The 24,262-nt window shown below is 40.8% G+C and overlaps 1 protein-coding gene across 7 annotated transcripts in view; it reads right to left on the bottom strand.

The window, feature by feature from the left end:
* Positions 1-24,262, bottom strand: part of GRIA4 (glutamate ionotropic receptor AMPA type subunit 4) — a 216,934-nt gene that overhangs the window by 2,676 nt on the left and 189,996 nt on the right. Inside the window, exons 14-16 of one of the 7 annotated variants that reach the window (XM_019286428.2) lie at positions 14,406-14,520; positions 4,987-5,121; positions 3,468-3,650 (exon numbers count right to left, since the gene is read on the bottom strand). In XM_019286428.2, coding sequence (XP_019141973.1) covers positions 3,516-3,650; positions 4,987-5,121; positions 14,406-14,520 — 385 coding nt within the window. In that variant the 3' untranslated portion in view covers positions 3,468-3,515. Of the gene's footprint in view, positions 1-3,467; positions 3,651-4,873; positions 5,122-7,347; positions 7,463-14,405; positions 14,521-24,262 lie in introns of all 7 variants that reach the window. The other 6 variants (XM_019286429.2, XM_010400587.3, XM_010400583.3 and 3 more) reach the window with 6 other exon arrangements.

The following is a 24,262-nucleotide window of genomic DNA, read 5'->3' as shown; positions in this document are numbered from 1 at the left end:
CCCCTTACATCGAAAACCCACAGCTTTGGTAAAGGACATCCTTGGAGAACTTTCCCTGCCCCCACTGTACTTTGTGACAGGGACTGTTACCAAACATATCTTGATGTAAAACAACACCTGGATACAAAAAGGGTGGCAGAGGTGATGAGGAAGTAGGTACCAAAAACTTCAACTACTTCCCAGCAGCAAATAAAAATCTCTGCATTTGCAAAGCACAGACACAATGCAGTGTGGTACAGATCCACATGGTGCGTGTCCTGAGTCCCACTGCAAATGGGTGCTGGTACTCTGTCTGCAGAAGTGCAGAGAACATGTTCTGGTCAATGGCAAGAAAAAGCTAAAGGTGCTTTAGTGTGGAAGAGGGATGAGAGTCCAAACCAGATTAGAAAGCAAACTTGGGTGGAAAAGGGATGGCTAACTCCAGATGTGCTAAATTTCCCAGAACATCATCATTGTGTCTCTCCAGCACATTGATCAGCTATCTGTTCATGGCCATTCAGAGTTTCCCACCGGGAAATCTGAGTGAGAGCACTCAGATTTGTATGGGATATACGAGTTGTATGTAACTGCTTTAGTAGCTCAGTCTAAATAACTTTATGGCCATTGACAACACACTCAGGACAGAAAGACAATAAAAGGCATCCAGAAGGAAAAAAAAAGAACAAAAAAAGAAGAAAAAAAAAAAAGAGGAAAAAAAAAAAAGAAGAGAACAACACTTTCTCAGCAGCCTTCCACAGAAGAACAGAAAAGCTGCAAGGAAATAACTCATGTCCTCTTAGTGCAGAGACTAACAACAGCTCAGCAACACACCACAGGACAACTCAGACACTTAAAAAGCCAGGAGGAGCAGGTCAAACTTGTACTTGGGACAGTGCCATAAAGCCAAGTAACCAGGTAAGCATCTGCTCTGTACTTTAAACTATGCTATAGGTAACAAACCAGGCTGATACTCTGCTTAACTGTGCTGCTACAAGTTCAGATGTATGGCCTGGATGCAGACACAGTTTGAGGAGTGGCTGGGATAAGAGGGCAAAGTCTCAGAATTTATTGTGAATATTACCCAAACTGTGAAAGTCTCCTTGCAGTAAGTGTATGTGGTTAATAGTGATAAGGTATTTTCGAATTTGTCATTAGTTTTGGTTAAATTAGTTGTGGAATTAATCACGTGAATACACTGACTGCCTTGTTCCTAACAGGAAATGGAAATTACGGAAACTGGTATCCTCAGTCTGTGTAATACAAATATCCTAGCCTGTGTGGGGTTTTTTGTTGTTCAGGCTCCTCTAGTACTTGGGTCACATGGAGGTGTCTTTGGCACAAATATCTAAGATGAACTTTTAATGACTTTTTCTCTCGTGACTATGAAATTGGAAGTATACAAGTCAAAATAAGTACATTATGCACTTACTGAGCCATCCCGTAACACTTCACCTTTTCTTGTAGTTAATTGTAATAATGATGTTTTTCATTGCTCTTTGTAGTTTTCTAATTACAAACAACAGCATGGGATGGGAGAGCAACAGAAGGCAGCTGAGCTGGAAGCTGGTTCCTGAGCTTCATGGCCCTCTGAGAAGGCCATGGAGAGGTGGTGGTGGTGGTGGCTGGCTGGATACTGGGACAACCCCTTCAAAAGCCTGTGGGTTTGGGGTGAGGAACTCAGCAGGGCTTTGCCTTAGAGCAGCTGGAGAGAAGGATGTTAAGCTCCTCACTGCTCTTGGTATCAGCTTCACTTGTACAATAAGGGCTTTATACTAATGGCAAATCTACTGCCCAGGGGAAGAGGATTGGGATTATTCCCTCCTTAAAGCAAACTTTCTTCCCTGCCTTCAGCAGTGGCAACTGATGTCTCCCTCTGAATGTCTTTATCCCACACATATAGACTAGTCCATTATCATAAAGACCAGTCCACACATACAGACTAGTCCTTCATTTTCATTTTCAGCTGCCTCACAGGCAGGGTGAATTTCCCTGAGGTAACTCGTGATTGACTGAATGAAACTAAGATAAAAATCATGGTAATGAACATTAATTGTCAAGAGGGTTATTTAAGCTATTTTATATTAGTTTACTACATATACCATTAAAACTATTTGATGTTAGCTTAAAAAGTCAGTGTGTTGGTTACTCATGCAGGTTAGAACCACCAGGCATCTTTCCATATTAGCAGGTTTTAGTTCCAATACGATCTCTTTACTCCTTGGATAAATAAACAAATCAAAGGTTTCAAAATGCATAAGACAGACATATTTCTACAGAATTATATGCAGCCATCATTGTGGGCTCTGTAATGATGCCAGCTAAGCAGGGGTTTATGACTAGCACGTGTAGGAACAGATGGCATAGTCCCCCTGTGCAATGTGGCACACAGGCACCTCTTGCTGCCAGTGTGGCCAGGAGAGGATGACTGTGCCTTGGAAGTCTCCCACATATAGCACAAGCATTTTTATAAGAAGTTCACTTGAAATTTCTCAGGTAAATATTGCATCAAATAAGCAGAAAAAAATTTCAGAAGTCTGTAAATATTTGTTCAAAATCCTTGTAACTTTTTTTGTGAATTTTAAAAGTCTGCACCCTAAAATGTTAATTATCAGAAGTTTTGACTGACCCAAAAATGAATTTTCAATAAAACAAAATGCAACGTTTTTGTATCTTTTTTTGTGTTGTTTAAAATATATTTTTCCAATAGGACTTCGTCTCTGTGTTGCAACAAATCCCACAGAAATCCAAACTTTAGAGTAAGGTGCTTATGATCTTTCCTTTAAATACAAAACTTAGTTAGCTCTATTTTTTATTACAAGAAAACACTAAGACTAAAAAAAATTCTGCAAGTATAATCAGTGTCTGTTGCACTGGAATCACAGAGCTAGGTGGCAACTGTGGGGATTGTCAAGTCATGCCATGTTTAGCATGCTCAGCCAATTGGAGTCAGGTCAGTATTTAAATGAAAGCTTAATTTTTTTGGTTTTTTTTTTTAAGACCGTATTTTGAATGCATTGCACCCTGTAAACTTGATAAGAAATATGTTTTCTGGAATTCTTGCTTTTACACCAGCCTGGGGACACTCTGAGTTGTGAGCACATCACTAAAAAAACCACCCTCACTTGCATTTTGCACAATGACTTGCAGAGGATTACTTCTTTTTAAGACCCTTACTGCTGACAGTAGGGAGTGGACTTGGGAGATTAATATTAGCATCTGGAAGTCCTGGTTCCCAGTTCAGAGTAATGAACACTGGCCTATACTCTTGGAGTCCTCTTGACACATACTATGGCTCACATTTTCACTAGTGAACAAAGTGCACAGCTAACACCTTTTTTTTACATGGGGAAATTGGCAGCTCTGTTACAATCAGAATATACCCAGGGTCATGACTCCTTCTAGAACAGTGAAGAAAAGAAAACTACACAGAACAGTGTGTTGGGCAGAGTTTCCCAGCCAGCCCCCTCCCTCGCGCCCCGAGAACCCACCTATTCCTCGCAGCGCTCCAGCTATCCTGCTCAAACAGCATTCTCTGCTCACTCTGTGTTTGCTCTGTACTGTATGGTTCGGTACTGTACCGGCTGTGCCTTTAGGCTGTAAGCTCCTCGGGACAGGGACCTGTTATGTGTTTGGCACACTTCACCTATTGTACAGCGCCGTCTACTCCAGCGCTATATAAATAATAAATAAAAAATAATAAGTGTATCTCCAGTGGTTTTCTACAAGCATTTTTTTTTCTAGGCGGCATCATAAGTATTATATTATTAATCTCGTTTCCCTAGATTTGTGTTTCCTACTTCCACTATAGGGATGGCTCAGTGATTTCAGGAAAATGTAGCTGAAGATTTTTGTTAACAGAAGAGACATGTGGCTTGCTATTTGCAAAGGCAAGGGAGCTCTAGCATGACAGAGTGGGGTGCTAGCTGCACATTCACTTATAAAGCAGCCAGCATAGCTTGGGAGCTACGTAAAAGTTATATTTAGAAGCTCAATTTGCTGCTGCATACCATTTCCAAAGGTCAGAGAGTTGATTTGTCTAATGATTAGTTGGCAAGATACTCACTGTATGGATGAGAGCAAGTACATTAGTAACCCATCCCTGCACACCTACTCAGGGGAGCTATGCAGGACGCAGCTCGGCAGCATCAGTGCTTCAGCCTCCAAAATCACTGCATGAATGTCTAAAATACACTAGTCTGACCTAGGTAAGGAGGTTTGTTACTGAAAGCTGAGGATGATAATCAGGGTCTATTCACTGGTTAGTGACTTTTTGTGACTACTATTCTGGCCAAAAATTGACCTGAAGCATGATATTGGGGTGGGGGGGGGGAGGAAGCCGCACAATTAGCATAAAACATGTATCAAAGGGAGGGTGAAGGAACAGAGAGGGGAGGAGGGAGAGAAGGCAAAACAACATTTAGACTTCTTGTAACAGTGCCTTTTCTTCCATTAGGTTAACTATGGTTCAGTGATGTTGCCTATCCTAAATCTTGGTTACAGACAGGGCCAAAATTGAATAATACAGGCTTGCAGCAACTTGTCACTAGTAGAGTGCAAACCTTCAGGAAAACAATTTTCCAATCAAGTACTGAAAAACTGGCCCTCTGAATATTTACTTTCTCATTTAAAATAGTTGTCATCTCTCAACTGATTTGACAACTTTGAGTTGTTCAAAATGTATTTTTCATGTTAAAAATTCCTTGCAATGCAGATGTCTATTAGCAACATAGAATAATATACTGTACATCTGCAGCCAAAAGAACTGAACCACTTTGCACTGAAATTTTTCAAAATATAAAGCTCTGTTCAGAAGCAAGCACCACTAGACAGACATGTCACAACACTGCGTTACAAGATGCATCACCCACTCGCTGTAGTAGGCCCTAAGTCCTACCCCTAAATTTTAATACTTTCGGTTCCATATACGTTGTAACCTTCTCTATAAGTTGCTAAATTCTGGGTATTCTGCGAGGAAGTTGGGTTAAAAGTCTGTGCACTCTTTGCCACCTTCATTCGTTTCGCCTCTGCCCTGGACTTGTAACAGAACTCTATCAAAGCCACCAGCATTGCCAAGCCCAAGCCTCCAACCAGAATGTAGAAGACTCCAGCAACGTTGCTGAGACTCAAGGCACTCGTCTTGTCCTGGGAAAACAGAAGTGACACAGTTAACCCTGGAAAATGGATCCCAAGAAGCACAAACCACACACTAAAACATTAGAAATAGACATAAATAACAACGTTAAGCTGAATTTTAATGACAGTTGTTTACATACTTCAGCAAATTTTGACCTATCTGGATCTATAAAATATATTTTAAGCAACTAGTTTTCCTGGTTGGCATAAAAAATATTCTAAGTATATTGCCAACATATCAGGATGTCATTGCTTGCTTCCTGCAAAGCATTACTTCCATTACGTGGAGAATTAAACAATGACATGTCTAGCTCTCTTTAGGGGACATTTCAGCACTGATATGAAACTGCATTTATGTAAAGCTCTTCAGAAGCCTCGGAATCCAGAAATCCATTTATATCAGACAAGACTCTGCTTGATCTTTACAAAAACCAGTAATTGTACTTGTGATAGGCATTAAAAGATCTAGACTGGGCTTCTGATACTTAAAAAACAGGTGAAAATAACAAATAAGGCTTAAGTTCTTTCTTTGAACAAACACTTCCTTTTAAAGTGCACACTGTACCATACACATTGTGATATATTTGCCTCTTACCTATTATTGTATTTTGGTTTTATTTTACTATAGATACAGTTCTGGAATATGCCCATGGACTACTCAGCTCAGTAACAGTGTACTTCTAAATATGAATTTATGCAATTTTATACATTATTCATAATCTAGATAAAAGTGAGGATTTTCTTTAGCAAATTATTAAATATATGTAATTTTACAATCACCTTCTTGGGTGTATTGTAGTAAATAACTATTCTATATTTCTCTATACTTCACTGCTGAGTTATGAAGCACATTTATTTGACCTGAAATCCATGTGCTTTTTTAGCACAGTTCTCAAGGAACTCTCAGGATTGACTTCATATGCTACATTGTGTGCCTTAAAATACTTATAAAGCTTTATTCTTACGCAGACTATATAATCTTTAGCTAAAGTAAGGAGAGTACTTAACTTCTGATTGTAATCTCTATGAAATTTTAACTTACGAAGACTGAAAAACATTTGTATGTTTAATTTAAAGAGGCACTATTCATTGTGTAATCAGCAGATGAGCACAGTAAAGGTTTCCATGGGCGTACAGAGGTGACTGGGGCTTATAGCCGGGTTCTGCTTTGTCTGTGCCTTTTTAGCTGTCTAGGAGGAGTCTGAGTATCTTGGAGATGACTGTTCCTCTGGTGGCAATTGTTAACGTGGTGCTTGCAAACAAGGAGGAGGCAGGACTGAGAAAGACCTGCCCTAATGTAGGTGGTGGGTTGAGGCTTTCTCAGCTGTTATTTACAGGTACTCTGTCATCCTCTTAAACGGTTTTCACTCCTTTTTTTCAAAGCACTTGCCAGAAAAAGTGAAATGTGTTGAAAGCTTGCTTCCCATGCTAATTTTATCAAGGTAAGTCTCGGGACATGCAGGCTGAGCAAGCAGTCAGTGCCTGTCATTCTTTCCTTTTAGCTGTGGCTGAAGAGGCTGGCATGGAGTCAGGTACTGTGAAGAAATGTCAGACTCCCCAAATACAGGGCTGGCACTGACTGTGGTGTTTCCCAACCATCAGAAAATACTTGGTTCTGGGTCTGTCCCCATATAGAGAGCTGTCAGCTCCCTGGAGCTGTCAGGATTACTGTTCGGGTATGGACTAGGATAAACACTGGAAGCTAAAGAAACTATTAATTACTGAAGCCTTTCACTTCAAAGCTCAACTTAAGTTTTCCTTGGCCCTCAAGGAGCCAGGGACATCCCCAAAGGCAGCCAGACACCACCTTCCTGGCCAGTGATGAAAGGCAGTCCTTCCTGCTAGCATTTCTCTGTTTCAGACAATGCTGAGGTAGGCCAGCTCCAAAAGAAGACGCGAAGGGACATTTCCTAAGCAGTCAATGGGAAAAGTCCATCCCCTCCAGGAAGGAAGGAAACAACTAACTCAGCCTGCCTCTTCCAAACCCAAAAATCTGCTTTGTATTTCTTCAGGAGATGCTCTGAATATGTGGGATGATGTTTGGTGATTTTTATCACTGAAGACTTTAAAATGCAATAGTGCTTCCTTAAATTAAAGTGCGACCCCCATCAAGATGGGCCAAAGCTGATTGATTCTGTGTCTACAGCTGCTTATTTTATCTCTATGTCATTTTGTTTATTACTTCCTCTACTGCTTTGTGAACACGATAGTAGGTCCCGAACTGTAGCGACTGACCTTACTTCCAGAGTCCTTGGGTCCACATTCACCTTTATCGTACCACCATTTGTTTTTCAGCTTGTCTAAGACGCCTGCCTCACTGAGTTTCAAAACGGCAAGGTTTACAGGAGTTCTTCACGTGGAAAATAACATAAATAACATTATATATGTTATTTTATGTTATTCAAGTAAAACTACATAGAATCGCATTGCAAAGTGACAGAGCAGAGGCCACAGTGGGTGCTATGTCATGTACTGTTGGCCCAGGTTTAGAGACAGACATATGACCGGGACCTGCTCCATCGCTTTAGGTAACAGGCACATACTGCTGGGGAAGATTTGTAAATAAATAGTATGCAATTACTGTGAACCCAAAACTATTGGCTTAGAATATTAACAACATACCCTTCAGAGATATATGTAAGACAACTGCATATATGACTTAGGCAACATTAATTTGTGTTCCTTGCTTTCAATCTATTTTTAGTTTGTATGCATACAAACTAATAATATGATTAGGCCATAGGTATTTCATTTACTGCCCTCAAAATTATCCTGGCAAGAAAAGAAGATGCTTCCTGCAGTGTGCTGCCCATAACCATTTAACACAGCCCTGTAATAGGAGGTCTGCATGCAAAGAATTTGCGGGGAGAGGTGCAAAGATCCCCTTATCCCCAGCTAAGAAGGACAGTGAGTCTTCAATTTTCACTTCCTGTTTCAACATTATTTTAAAATTTAAAGCTTTTCCTTAAATCTCACTTATTCATGTCAATATTTCAAGGGTCCAGGCTGATGATACATTTGTGCTTGGAATAGCTTTTTTTTTACTGGTGGCATTTGCTGTGGGTGGTGTAACAGAGTTTAATATTGAAATGAAACCTAATCCAATGCCTCCAAATCATGAAATGCTATGGATTTACACTGAAGTTGCTTAAACTCATTGAATCATCTCAGAGTATTATGGTAATGCCCCACTTCATGCAGATCTACCACTATATGTTTTAAAAACGCATGAAATTATTAACAGACATATTTTATGTACTTTCCACTTTAAATCATTGCCTAATTATTAATGTGGTAGGCATATGGATATCTATTTATGTGCAGGTGTGCATGCAAATACAATATATATCAGAGAAGCAGGGAGATAAACAGAAATAGCATGTGATAGCCTTCTGGTGATGTTAAATGACATGATCCTGTGTGTGCCAGCAGATTCCTATGGGAAAATTTATCTCCCATAATATGCCATAATCCATGCATTACTAAAACATTAACTTACAAATTCAAGGCTTAATAAATAAATAACCAGTGCAAACATTAATTAGTATAGTTTAACCGAACCTACTAAAATAGTTTCCATTGAAGAGAAAAGGGGCTTGTTACACTCTATAACTGGTTTGACTGGAAATCCTCAAATGCTTATGTATTAATGTATTTGTGCAGGTTTATATATATCTATTTAATACACAACAGCTTCTGAGCCTTGGATGCTATTCTTAGCTTTAGGGACCCTGCCTCTTCATACATTCTGATTACTCTTTCTATATGTACCTAAAGAGGGGGGAGGGACTCACCTCACCTCAATTTTTTCACCCCTAAATTGTGCCCCAAGCTTTGCCTGTCTGTCCAGACCTCCCTGCAGTTAATAGAAAAAGGTTGGTACCTCCAAATGGTGGGCTTTGATACCAGTTTTCACGAAGGATGATGTTGCAATGCCTGTCTCTTCATCTACTGCTGAGGGGGCCTTGGTGCCTCGGAGAAATTTTTGACAGCCACAGTTGGGTGAGAGGATTTCCCAGGAACCCTCAAGTGATCACTCTAAGTAAAGGAAAAGCTTCATCCACTTTCCAAATCCCACACATTTAATTCATATGCAATATTCTGCTTCTAGAAATGAAAATGCCCATTTCTTGCTCTTTTCCAGTATTCAAACTTACAGTTTGCCTTCAGGCTTCTGGCAGCAGGCTGTGCAGGTTGACAGTGGAACATGAGAGTCCCACAGCTGTGAAATGAGTGGGTTTGGGGTGCTGGCAAGTTGCCTGTCAACATGATCCTCTGCTGGCTTCTAGTACAAGTGCAAAATAATTAATATTATTTGAATAGCTGTCATCTGTAACATGTGATGCACTGGCACTGAGCCACATTCCAGTGCTCCTAAATCCCATCAGTGTAACAGGGCTGGTTATGACAAAGGTAAGTGGCATACAGGTACAGTTCTCACTTGGAAAATCAGAAGCCTGTGGAGTTGTTGCAGATTAAACTGATTAAACTGATAACTAGGAATAGATATGAACTATCAAGGCCACCAGCAAGGTGGGAACAAGTCAGAAAAAAGATGTCTCCATGTCCTTTGCTTCTTTTTTTTTTTTTTCAGCACTAGCAGTTTAGGCACATAAAGCCTGACACAGGCAGGGAATATTTTCTTTTTTGCAACTGTAGTGACTTTAATGTCATCCTTTCTGCATTGTGCCTGCAAGGATGCTCTCAGGTTTTCCTTTGGGAAAAACAATCAGTTTCACACTTTAAATTGCCACGCTATCCTCAGTTTATAACTGGTCTCGATGGCAATGGTAAGCAGAGAATGTTCCTACTTTTCACTGGGATACAGCAGTGATGTGACTGAGGCCAGGCCCCTGTTTGTCCTCTCCACTTATTTTGCTGGAAAACTTTCTTAATGAAGAACCTGCTGAAGCTCAAGAAAGCCTGCTCGCTGCCCCTCACTTTCTTGCCTGCCTTAGCAAGGCTGTGTGACATGTCCCACACACCTGCCTTCAGACAGTCCCAGCTGTGACGAGGAAGAAGCATTCTGAGAAAAACTTAAAATTATGTATTTAAAATATTTTACCCTTTCAAAACAGGATTTTTGTCCTAATTTAAATCACTCAGCTGTGATGGGAAATGCACATGGTCCAATAAAAGAAGCCCAGACTAAGGGGCTGCAGAGTGGAAAAGGAAGATTTTTTGCTTATGTTTTTCAGAATCACAGCATATATACACCTCTTTGCAACCACGGTAAGTGATTGCAGGTATAGTGAATTTTAATGTATTTTAGGCTTTTGTTTGTTTGTTTGATTTTAGTAGGAAATTCTCAACAGCTCTTATTGGAGATGCATGTCCAGATCGCCTAGGCTCTTGGGGCAAGTCACTTATTTTGACTGTGTCAGTCATGAACTCAGAGACTACAACTTGTTACTACATTGCTTACACAGTCAGTTGGTGAATAGTCCCACTGATATTAAAGGGGACAGAAACAAAAAAATTGGTATGGTTTCCTGTATGTGAGCAAGAGTGATGTACTGAAGCTATATACAGGGGACAAATTCAGCATTTATAATTAAATTTCCCATTAAGTTCAGTATTGCATACTTAATATGGCAGTGGAAAATGTCTATATACTTGGGTTTTGTTCAAGTTGTTTAGTGATTCCTGAATTACTAATGTTGGGCTAAATCTTCAACTAGATTAAACTGTCACAGTTTATGAAAATCAGTGTAGTTTTTTTTCCAGTGTACAGCTGCTGAGAATCTCTGTTGTCGTAGGATCCAACTGCCTCAAGTTCATGTAAGGATAATATATGAGAAATTGTAACTAAAATATCCCTTTATCTATGGAGAAGAATTTGCCCCATGTAGCCATAGTGCAAAACTGCTGTTGTGACAGCACAGGAGACCCTGTTCTTCACCCACGTGCTGAAGTCGGTGTTGGCATGGCCTGACTTGGGCACAGGGACACTGGTTTTCTAACTTTTCATCATGTTCTCAGCCCTTCTACCTCTTCTCTTGGCTTCTTACTCATTTCCTCCTATCCTGTCATCAATCACTTGCTGTTGGAAGGGCTGTTTTTTAAGAGCTTCAGGCTGGATTTTGAGCCAGCAACATCAGCAAAATCACAGTACTTTAAAATGGCATTAATGAAGTTCTGAGCTAGCTGTGTTCAGGACAAGAAATGGCCAATTATAACATTTAAATCACAATACGGAGTGATTCTGAAACAAATATAGAATTCTGGTAGACAAAGATTTTAAAAATGCAATCATGGGTATACTTGAGGAGCATTTTCATTACCCACTCACGGCTGAGCCATTAATTGAGTGTAAGGTCAGCCTCATCAGCTGAATGAAAAAAACATGGGCCACCGTGTTCTCCTGAGGGGTGCCAGCAGAGACTGGAGGGATTTTCATCATCACAGCTTCTGCCCACTCACATTTTTATAAAAAAAATGGAGCAAAGTGGCAGAAACAGTATTTCAGTACCTTCCCATGCACCACATGAAATGATGGCATGCAGTTAGGATCTGAGGTAGTACTTTCAAAAGCACTCAAATGACTTGGGGAACTCACTTTTATCTTCAACCATGAACTAATTAATCAGACCACTAAACCACAGGTGGTTCACACAGGGCAGCTTTCTGAACTGTCTTTCTGAATTTTGGAAGATTGTCCCTTAAAGGGAACAATAAATGGGGAGGCTAGAGGTGACCTTTTAAGAGCAGAGAATGGAGGTAGGAGACATCTTGTTTTACAGAGCAATACAAACCTTTGGAGAACAGCTAAAGTCTCATGAAGCTCCCTCATTTCTGTAGTCCTCTGTAGTATCATGAAGTGTTTTTGTGGGTCTAGACTCTCATATTCTGACTAATGAATCTCAAATAATAACATCACAGTTATCAGTCAAGCCTCAGGTGCTGTATTTATTTCAAGAGAAGAGGAGTTTCTTATTCTCTTTTATGAGAGTGCAAAGCCCTGTAATTTAAACTGGAGCTTCTAAAAAAGCTCAGGGTTTGTTCTTTTTAAATTCATACAATGAAAAGAAGTATTCTTGAGAAGGTAGGAACTCTGTTCAGGACTTGCTGGTAGCTATCAGCTTTACAAAAGTAGTGCATAGTGTCCTGGTTATTCCACTAATGATAATTTGCTAACAGAAAAAAACCTAAAATACTTAGAGCGCTCCATTAATTCAGTAGAAAGGGTCTTGACTTCAATTGATCAAGATTGTTTCTGAACAAGGAAATGAATTTTATAGATGATAAACGGCTAAGTAACCCTTTGGGGAATCAGCCTGGCTGTAGTTTATAACCCAAGACCAGATGCTGCTGCAATGCAGACTTTGACAAGCATGGGAATGGCTGCTCACCTGCACGATGTGCCTGGTTCTACCAAACGCAGGCAGTGGACGCACGTGATAGACCTGGAGCTTCCCAGGACCACTGGTACTGCCTACTCACCCAGCTGTGCCTGAGAAAAACTGTGGCAAGAGACAGGCCCAAGGTCATATGAATGCTCATGGCAGGCTGTATATAGTCCCAGAACCACGGGTTGAGCTCCATCATGTTCTCCATCCTTTGCTAACACTGTCCTGCCCACCACATTGTCTGTTGTATCCTGAACTGCCTGTGTCACCTATTGTTTATTTCCACGGACAATGTGTTCCTTCCTCCCTCCTGCATTCACACATCCCCTGTTTTGCCCTGAACCACATTCCTCGCCTTTCTTTTCTACCTGTTCCCCCCAACTCTTTTTTCTGTCACTTTCCATCACACTAAACTTGCTCCTTCAGCACTTCCAGACATTTCTTGGTGAAACTCTGCCTGTCCTTCTACTGTGAGCTGCTCCCTTTTTTACCTGCTTCATGACTCACAGAACCTGTGGCTGGTAATCAGGGAAAGCAAGTTAACAACATCCTTAGTTTGCTATCTAGCTTTCATCTCACTTTGCAACCACTGCAGGCTTATGAGGAGGATACGCTAAGAAAATTGAGGTATTTGAATGATTTTATTCTCTGCCTGTGACATTAAAAAAAAAAAAAAAAAAAAATCCCTCCCCCAGTAATGCAAAAGTTCAGGCCTGAGTGGAGGTAAGTGCTATTAGGTTTAATATATCTGAACATTTTGGAAGAGAAAATAGAGACCATTTTTGAAACTGACTACTGGCGAGCAGAGCAGTGTGGGGAAAAATAGGTAGAGCAGCAGGATCGAAGGCAAAATGAAGAGGATTAGGAGACCAGTTCTGGGTGAGTGCAGTACAGCCCAAGGGATGGTCCCTGAGGCCAGGACACAGCATGAAAGAGTAGGAGGACTAAAGAAGGAGAGAAGATAGTAAGAAAAAATATATGCAGGCAACTGTAAAGAAAGCTAGATAAACTGTGTTTGACAAATCAGTCAAATTTAATCATCTATATCTGAGTATCTCTGTGCCTGCACAGCTACCTGTGCAGCATTCTTTAATATATTGTTCACACACAAGCACATAAATAAATATTATTACATGCTGCCTGGAACAGAAGGGGTGTTTTTAGTATTTCAATTCTCCCCCACTTCACCACCTTCCACATGTTTTGCTTCTTTTCAGCACCAGGCAGTTTCTCAAAAGAAGCTGTGAGAAGGCAAGGAAGTACTGGTACTGGCCATATGGAAGACAGGGGAATGCAGAAAGAATGTGAAGCTGTTAACACCTCAGCCTAGCATGCAGCCTACAATTCCTGTCCAATAAATTCTGGTAAATTATGCCTAGGGAACCACCATGGATTTCAGTTTGTTGGAAAGATATCAGAAAATGTCAGCATGAAGATATTTTATGTGAAATTTGTCTTCCTATTTTGGATACTTGTGAAAATTGTAATTTGTAGCAGTACTGTTTGTGTCAATAGTGGATTCCTGAGCCTGGACCATACATTAAATTACCCCTCAGAGATAGTCACACTGATTTTTTGCTCTTTTCCCCTAACGTCACTGAAAAATATTGAGTAGTACCACATGGTAGGAAAAAAGTCTTAGCTGGTGAGCAGGCTTCTGAAGGTATTTTACTGCTTGTTCACAAGAGCAAGCTTGGAAAAGGCTCGCCACAATTTCAGAAGATGCAGGTTTCTGAAAACTGGTGATTTACAAGTTCGCCTTGGGGTGCTTAAACAAATGCGAATATTTTTGCTTTGACAGTAATTGCATACACCTCCGTTTCAGCTGCAGGTACCAGCAGTGCTGTGCTACTGGTGAAGCTGTTTCATCGCAGGTAAGACCCCAGCAGATGCACCAATTACTTCACATACTGTTTACCCGCTTTTGGTGACATTGAGGCTAACCTTGGAGTCACCTCCCCCGCTGCCACATTCTCCTTTGTCGTACCACCATTTGTTTTTCAATTTGTCCAAGAGGCCTTGTTCATTCAGTTTTAAAACTGCGAGGTTAACAGCATTTCTTGAAACGATAAAACATATTTTGTAAGAAACTGCACAGCTGTTAAGATGTTAGAAGGAATGAGGACTTAAGCTGTTTATAAGCTTGATCCACACACTAAATAAACCTCTCATTTCCATATTTCAAAGCCCTTGCCAGCACAAATAACTGTGGTTACTTCCAAATGCGAAAAATGTGTTTCCAGTTGTAGAAACGATTTTCAGAACAGCTTGGATTTTAATGCAAAAATTCTATCAACCAACCCAAACTATTTTTGGAAAATGATGATAAAATTCTGCCCGGAATTAAAAACAATTTGCACCGATTTATTTGAATCTGTATTTAAAGTACGTTCAGTGTGGGCCCAGGCTGTTTTTTCAAGCAGATGAGAAAATGTATCCCCACGTACTAAAGAGGCAAGATCCAGACTGCCAGTGCTAGACACTGCCAGTCACTGTGTTACTACAGTTCTGACATGTAGCACTTCAGACTGATCCCTCACAAGCTATGGATTAGGGCTGCAGAAACAGGCCGTGGGAGGAAGAGCTGAGGAGGAGCACTAACAGCTCACACACTGACTAAGAGCCAGTCAATAGAGAGCACTGGACAAAGGTGAACAGAGGTCCGTCTGAAGCCCTGCTCTTGGCACATCTGTACATTGAGATGCAGGCTCTAGAGTCCTGCTCCCTTGCAGATTACAGACTTAGATGAAAGGCAAGGCCTGGGGTCTAGCTTAGTGCCATGACTCTAGGGACTGCCCTGCTACTCTGGGAGAGCACCCTGTGTCCCAGCCCGAAGAGCACCTGTGCTATGGAGGAGGAAGGTGGTGGTGAAGGGTGTCTGCGCTGGGAAACCTGGGCACAGTGCAGTCAAACTGAAGCTCAAGCACTGGGAAGAGCAAAGCCAGCCAATTAGCTAAGTGCTAAGAGACAAGAAGGTTTCTTGGACGTCCTGAGGACGTGAGATACAAGAAGATTTTCTGGACATCCTGAGGACTTTTTCCTGGAGAGTTTATACATGTTATACTACCACTGGATGAAAGACAAATCCTGCTTTGCTAGCAGCACAGTGGCATGGGCATAACAGAATGAAAGGGGTTCAGTGAGCCTGGTGTCCTCCATATCATGTTTAAATGCTCTTTTTTTAGATGAGAGAAATACCTGAGAGAGACTGGATCTTTGCAGGCAGAGGGGTGTTGCCAACATGAAGGCTAAAGCACAGAACCACTGCTTCTGTATGAACTCAAGGCTGCTGAAATCATACTGAAACTCAGCCAAGAACTTGGACACAGCTGGTCCTAGGATGCAGGTGCTTCTGTGCATGCTCAGAGGTTTCCCTTTAGGTGTCCAGAGAGCATCAGGACTGGATGGCAGAGGTTAGACAGTATAGGCCATCATACAAACCCAAATGTAAGGCATCTGGATTTATGATAGTGACTGTAGTCACTATGTAGCATTTTAAAATCAGTTGATAACTAATCTGCCAAGGTTATTATGCAGCCTTCATCATCTCCAAAGGAAACTTTTCACTTGTTTAAGTGTACGACTTCCTATCTGTATTACTAAGACCCTAAACAGTCACATATCCTAATGATACACACCTACATCAGTATCAGTAAAACTGCATCTTCCTATTTTTATGTCCAGAGGTCCCCAGTGCACCCATGCCTATCAGACATGTACACTCTCTCTGATGGGTGTCTGTCCAGGCTTGCTTGTGGATCTGCAGAGGCACATGGCCAGTGGCACAATTAATCTCCAAAGTATTTGTGAGGTGTCAGTAGCTTAACTACTGCTCTTTGGGGATGATGTGGGGTTGAGAAAGATGGAGTTTCTCTCTCCAAATTTGTTTAATGCTCTCAAGATCTGTCTGAGAGGGATATGACAAGAACTATGACTGTCAATGGCATCCTCACTTCAACAACAATGAGAGGATGCAACACCTTCAAAGCACTTGGAGATGGGCCAGGAAGAGATCCTCTGACAGCAGGGCTCTGTCAAATCATATGGCAACAGAAGACACTGGGGCTTGGGATTCAGCACCTCTAGAGATGGCAGGTCTCTGGTCCCTGGGGGTCCTTTCTGGTCTTAGAACAGAAATTTTTCTCACACTTACTAAGAGAGATATCTTCCTGGCAAACAGGTACAGACAATGGTACTTTACAGCTTATGCAGAGTCCCTTACTACAGTGGTCCATCTGTGGGACAAATGTCAGCTTCAGGACAAACCTTTACTGTCTTCTGGTACCAGCTTTTTATAAAGCTCCTCCTGGATGAAAGACAGGTCCTTGCTGGCTGGTCATGAAGGAATGGTTTGGAAACCGCTTGTGTGTAGATCTGATGTTACCTAACTTCACTGCAGTTAGATTTATATGAGATTTTTAACAGAGATAAAGTAATTGCTTGTCTGTCCCTGAAAGTGAAAATGAGAACTGTAGTGGGAGTGATAACAGAATGCTCTTTGTGGATTAATCTTTAAGGGGAATTTAGCAGCCAGACTGACAAATGTGATTTTGTATAAGTGCTCTAATTATGGTTCACACTCCAGAGGGAGAGAAGCAATTGCAAAATGGGAATGAAATTGTTCATTTGTCCCTTTTGTTCTTGGAAGCAATTGCTTTTGAACCAGTCATATTTACTACAGATTTTCCATACTCAGCTCTAACTACAAAGCCTGTGCTTTCAGTCTGTTTGCCCCATTCAGAAAGGTAACTGTGTGGCCAGCCTTGCCACTTATCAGACAGATTTCCAGTACACTAAACATAAATGTTACCTTTTTAAGGACATTGGGAGTGGGCCATAGATGAAAGATGATCCTGGAAACACAATTTCTTTAACGCTGAACAACATTACTTATTCTGAAAATGGCTTAGATATATATCTGGAGCCTGCTGTCTACAAAGTCAATGTCAAAACTTGCTTCAACAGGATCCAAACCAAGGTCTAATTTAATGCTGCTATGTTGAATTGTCACACTGGGCAGCAATTACATAAGCAGCTGCTTTGACAGTTCTACAGATGCAGGCAGGATTGATCACTCCCACGAAAAATGAAATGTATCTCAAGGAATGTCACTAACTCTCAATTCAACAAGTCACTTTAATCTCAGTCTGATTTTAAAGCAGATGGGAAGCCCTATCAATCTGCCTATCTGAAAAAAGCATCTTCAAACTATTTCCTCTTAGCTGTAGTCTGTCAAGTGTGAACATTAAAGCTCACCAAATTAGACAAAGTCCTTATGCTGAAATCCTTGGAAAGTTTTTTCTTTTCACTCTTTATCTTATTTTGGGTGAAGATGTTACCTGATAATTTACAACTTTTTTTCAAGATAGTGTCTACTTACACCTTTCATTTGGATATTCCAAGATGAATTAAAAACAACTAGGTGATGTCTTTGACAACTAATATAAGTTTTCATGTTTAATTTTCATGTTGAAGGGAAAGAGCTTCCTCACTTGGCAAATGGTCAAATTTATCTTTCACAGCATTAAGATCATCAAGGAAAATTTTCCCACAGTCATTTAGAGAAGCTGCAGCTGGTTGATAGTAATCCGAGAGTAATAAATAAATAAATGAATGAAACCCATTCATGAGAGGGTTATTTAGCTGGGTTATTAGCCATATCCATAGACAGTTTCACAGCACAATAGAGAAATGGAAATAAAAAGGATGAAGAAGTAAATGTGGATTTAAGCTGCAATCATCGCTCTGAAATTAACGGTATTGTTTATAAATGTAACACATTATTATCCTCATCATGTCTAGCAGGCCATGTAAAACCAGGTTAGTTTCACACTGCTTTCTCTGTTGCTTTGTTATCCAGGTCCACCTCAACATGTGGAAATAAATAATTTCCCTCTGGTCAGCAAAACACAGAGACCCTTTGCTCAATGCTGCTGTACCTCCCAGATATTTTATAACTGAGAGCCTAAAACATGCAGTGATGACTGCATTGAAAATTATATACCAAGACCTCAGAGCCAGGCTAGATCACCCATACTCAACCTAGACAATGCTTCGTTCTGCCACAGACGAAGGCATTTGGAAACCTGAGTTTCCATGGCAGAAACTTTTCTTTCATCTCAAAAATTAGGACTGTATCCTCAATACCACACTTAGTCCAAACTCCCACTGAAGAAAATGTATTCCTCAAGAAAGGAACTGACATCTTTGCGAGAGTGAGGGTTTAATAGTAGAAAGCAAGCAAGGGCTTTAATATTTGACTCTTAATGCTTGGTGTCACTGCACAGTCCTGCCTTTTTCATTACTCAGAAGAAAACAGAGTCCTTGTATGCAATAGTCAAGCCAGTTCAGACAAAACTGCAGCCCTTGCTTCACGAGTTCTTGGGTTCATGGACAGTGATTTCAATGTATGGATCACAGCTACTTTTAAGCAGCCTTTAGAATTACAGTATGAAAAACCTGATGAGAATTAAATCATTATCACTCATTTAAAATCATTGTCCATCTCCCTATAAATAAACAGCAGTAAGCACTTCAAAACATTAATTAGTATCACTTCTTTTTTTTAAAAGAGCCTATCTGTGCCAACTGCAGATACACCTTATACAGTTGTCAAAAGATAACACTGCACAGACAGATGACAACGTGACTACAAAATAACATCAGTGATTCCAAACAGGGATATCTCATTTGTTACCCAAAAGAGTTGCACCAGGGTGTTTGCCCAAAGCCCAGGGAAGCAGGCAGAGAGGTTTGCTTTGACTTCCACTGAATTTGAGTCACATCAATGGTTAGCAGTTGACCTATCTGTTGGACTTCAGCCTGTAAGAAGCAGTGAGGGAGGCATGCAACAAATGACCTGAACACCGTGGTGCACAACACTGTGGTATCCAGCTCATATACATGCTCAACCCCAGGAGGGGCATTCCCACAGCTGATAAAGACACACATTGGTCCCTGCACCACGAGGGAATGAGATGGAGGTCCAGGCTAGGGACCACCACAGCACACATCACAAGCACTGCTGGAGATCCGAGACAGTCATAGCGGAACATCATGAAAAGGGAGACCAAATTTTGCTTAATGCAACACTTTCAACATCAATTTCAGCACAGAAACTCAGCACTCCTTAGAAATCAGGAACTAAGACATTAAATGCATTCTGCTCAATAAGATCAAGTCTGTTCTCACAGCCTAATACCCAGAGCTTGAATACACACAACAGACAGAAAAGACTCTCTCCAGCTTGGTTAGGCTGAATATGTATCCAGATGTGTGTATACTTGTATGCAAATATGTATACTCTCAGATACAGCTGCTTTGCGTTTAAGTCATTGAGTTCCCAAAATCTCTGGACGCACCATGCTTCATAGGGTAGGTGGAAAGCACCACCCATCTGCACCATTCAGCATCATCCCCAAATACAATTTCAAGCATTCAGCCTTGGCCTGGTTCATGGAGGCAGACGTAAGGTCTCAGAATATCTGCTTTTGAATACTAAATACTGAATACTGGCATAAAGGCACAGACAGGTCTGTAAGTGCTCATTACAACAAAGGCAGAATCTCTGCTGTAGGCATTTAATAACAATCTTTTAGGCAGCCGGTAGAGCTTTGCCAGGAAAACTTAAATGTCTTGGCTATTTAAACAGCTTTGACATTTTCGTGAATCCCTTTCTTGAACTTAAGTCTCATAAATTCTGTGTAACCGGCATGTTAGATATCAGCAATACTTCCTTGCATCCTGGGCAGATTCTTAGCACAATTCTGCAGTTATCATCACAGACGGCGGCACTGTTGTTTCACTGCTTAGAGCTGAGGATGTCATTCACTTGCAATAGTGAACGAGCAAGATGTGCAAAAATAACATGACTCACTAATGAGACCCTACATACACAAAGACAGCCTTGTTGCAGCCACACTGACCAGCCCATCATCCCAGTAATGCTGGGGCTGCCACTGCAGCTGCTGAGGTAGAAACAGAGCAGAGACCCCAACTCTCCAAAAGGCTTTTCACAAATCCTTCCCACAAGGGATTTCAAAGTTTCAGAAATCACTCAGTCACTTAGAAGTCATGTGGTGCAGAGAGATGGCATCTCTGGTTAACCTCAGGTTCTCTGAACATACAAAAAGGTTCAACAAGGAGTACCTGAATGTTATATGAACAAAGCCCCATAGGTGGGCCATACATGAAGTATGGACCAACTGGCAAAATAACTGAGGCTTCCTTTCTACTATGATAAAATACATGACCACATTGTCCTGTAAGTTTGTTGTATATATACTCCTACATAACTGGTGCCTGGTAAGAAGGGGGGATCAGAAAACTACTGCACAATGGGAAGTAAACCCACAGATGTGGTGGTGCTTCACCACTAAAGGAACAAGCTTTCCTGAGACTGCAATATCACTGTTGGCAATTGATGATGTGTCTCAAGCAAATCCAAGCTCATTTTCTTCCTTGGACTTTGGATGTCTCTCCCAGCTACCTGCTCGTGCAGCCATCATTCAGACCAGCCCCTGGGCACTTCTGGTGCAGGCTGGAGGACATCCTCCCGCAAGACAAGGCAGAGAGGGCACTCGGTAAAGCCAAGTTCAGTGACCTTATTTCAGTGATGTGAGTTGCAGTTATTCTCTCATGATCTAATCTGTATCCAGCCCAGGTGGCTTGGGAAGAGGAGGCCACAGCTGCCAGGAGCCTCTCCTCACCCTCCAGCCTAGCGCTTCCAGGATGCAGCTGAAGATCTGTCTTAAATGTGCTTAGTGAGACACAAGTGGGTGCATTTTTATAGCTTGTATCTATCATCCATTCAAATGATTTCTAACAGGAAGAATTAAAATGCAACCTTACCAAGCAAAAAATTAAGACCTGCACATCTTTTGAGCTGTTTATTTTATCCATATTTTGAAAAGCACTGATGGCAGATTGTAACATGACACAAATGTAGTGCAGTTTAAGGGTGTTCGACAATTCATCAAGAGAAATTAAGTGTAAAGCTGCATGGCACTGGCTGAATATGTTTAATAAATTAGGAATGAAACAAGCACTCTGTTAACGAGAAAGATGTAGCAAAAGCTTATATCACTGTACTCAGAAGGCCTGAAGGATCAATAATGTAAATATTAAAAAGGAGAGCTAATGCATGAACATTTTTACACGAAAAATAACCTAAACTTTAATGACAAAAAGCCTGCTTTAAAAGCATGTCTTCTTAAATACATTCAAGATCTTACAGGGGTAATATTTGTACTGGGATTTATAAAGGTTTGCATGGTCTCATGTTACTCACATGAAAAAAACTGTTTTCAAATACTGAAGCACAGCAGTCATCAAAACATTTTCATATGTTAGCTCAAACAAAATAGAGTCCTTGGCACTTGCTGTCACCGCTTGCCCAGCATTTCTATTAAATAAACAACTGCTAGCATTCATGTTGTAAGTCTCCACAATAATACTAGCTCTTCTGCAGTGGGTCTCTCAGGCTTTTCTGCTATGCTCTTCCATTTCTATAATCATGCTTATCAAAGAAAGGACATGATCAGCCATCTCAGCAGAATGCTCAGGCCCAGCTAAGGACCCACCAGAACAGTGGATGCCTTCTGAATTCCATCTTGCAAAATTCACATACCCCTGAAGAACTGACTGGCCTGTAGAAAGCCAAAGTATTGCAAAAAAGTTCTGGGCAGGTTCTGTGCTGCACTAGAAGCCGATGCCTTTTAAAAACATTATCTTAAAATCCCCTTTCCAACTGCATTTAAAACACCTTTTACAGAAAAATATATCAAAATATTAGTCAAAAAATAAGAATAAAGTATTTTTGTAAGGATGTATATTTATTTAGAGATGGGAAATTTATGGCAGCACTCAGATACTTTTCAATTGTGGCTAATTAAAATAAGTATAGCACTCTTCATTCATCCATCCAAATAAGATGGTTAATTTCCAGGGGCAGTGAGTATTTACAGCTTCTATGTATATCCTAAGTATAGTACACAGTTTAGTTCCTCGAGCTGAGCTTTGTAAACAAATATGAGCCAAACTGGCACCTTGAGGATCAGCAGGAATTCCAATTAATGGGAGACCCACTGCTGCTAAAAATTGCCATAGCTACTTTGAATTCAAAGAGGTTCTGACAATTTACACCAGCTAGAGGTCCGATGACTGTAGTTTAAAGTATTTATATAGATTGAAAGCTGTTTTACAGATTGAAAGCTTCCAATTACAGTATGCAAACATTTCTTGGCACAAGCAATTAAATATATATTTTGCTTGTGTAAAACCAACAGCAGTTCACCTGGGATTGCAACTCAGCTTGTTTTTCAGTTTTATACAAAGCTTTGCTGTGAATAAAAAACACATAAAATTTTCCCTAGAGAAACTATTCATATTGGTTCAGTACACAGTCTTAAGCAGCAGCAGAAATGCTAGTTTCTCCCAAGTCTGAGCTATTATAATTTTTGCTAACAACTACCTAATCCTGTTCTCATTAGCAGTGCATTTTGTTTTTTCTTTCAAAGCACATTTTTTCTTGCTGGCTCCAGCAAGGATTATGTGAATAGGCTGCTGCAGTCTAACACCTGCAACTCAGAATATATGTTTTAAAGGTTTAGAGTCATAGAATCATAGAATGGTTTGGGTTGGAAGGGACCTTAAAGATCATCTAGCTCCAACTCCCCTGCCATGGGCAGGGAAATGTTCCACTAGACCAAGTTGCTCAAAGCCCCATCCAACCTAGCCTTAAACACTTCCAGAGAATGGGTATCCACAATGCCCACCAGCATCTCACCACCCTCAGCAAATCCCTCGCTTGAGTGATATTTTTCAGAAGTGTCTGAGCACCAGTGTAACGCTGCCTCCATGCTGCAGGAATTGCTCTCAGGATAAGCTTAGCCCACTGCCAAGTGCCTCAAAACTTTCACCTCAGAAACATTAGTTAGCCTGATCCATTTGTGGTTTTTATACATTTTATATTGCTGAGAGCATTTACAGTAATATTTTTAAAATGGAAATGTGTAAAATGAGCATATTTAAGTACATGTCTCTCCCCCCCAATACACAATGCTTTCAGATGGGGCAACATTCATCTCTGGCATGGCTGGCAGAAAGCTTTTTGCTTTTTATACCTTAGGTGGAGCAGACCTCCACTCACAGTTTTGTGGCAGCAGGATGTTTGGATGCTGTTTCACCTGCCTCTCCAGCAACTCCTAAGTTTAGGGTCCCCCAACTGACAGAAAATGGCAGTATTTGCACAGACAGGTAGGGGTTTCATGGCAAGGCACAGCATGTGGTTCAGTGCCAGGCAGAGGTTCCATCTGTGTTGGATAAGCACTGCTGAAAGTCAGGGAGTAGCAGCTTGAGGTGAGGGTCACAGCAGTGAAGATCCATCATGTCTCATGCTGTCCCTCTCCTCTCCTACTGAGACTGCATTAGTGCAAGCCTCTTGCAAGGACATTATGTTTTGTTACTCAGGTACATATTGAAACTCCTTATGTCTCTCCATCTCAAGAAAAAGCCAAATGCTGCAGTTTAGGGCCTGCACAACTGATCTAATTGTTTTTCAAATGGATGATTTTACAGGACTGGAAACATTATTCACCATTACTGACCTTGGCCGGAAGATTTAAATTTTCCTTTATATAGTATCTTAACAGTATTTGTAAGGCATTTTAAATTTATGCTTCTGAATACCACAAAGTGACTATTTTCACCCAGAATGAGGCTAGGAAAATATACCTTGTTTGGATGCAATTCAGTGCTTATTGAAAAGAAATATGGTGTGGTTCCTTGTAACTTAGAAAGTT

The sequence above is a fragment of the Corvus cornix genome, chromosome 1 (genome assembly GCF_000738735.6).
Source record: "Corvus cornix cornix isolate S_Up_H32 chromosome 1, ASM73873v5, whole genome shotgun sequence".
NCBI lineage: Eukaryota > Metazoa > Chordata > Aves > Passeriformes > Corvidae > Corvus > Corvus cornix.
This window is presented reverse-complemented; position numbering and strand designations above follow the sequence as displayed.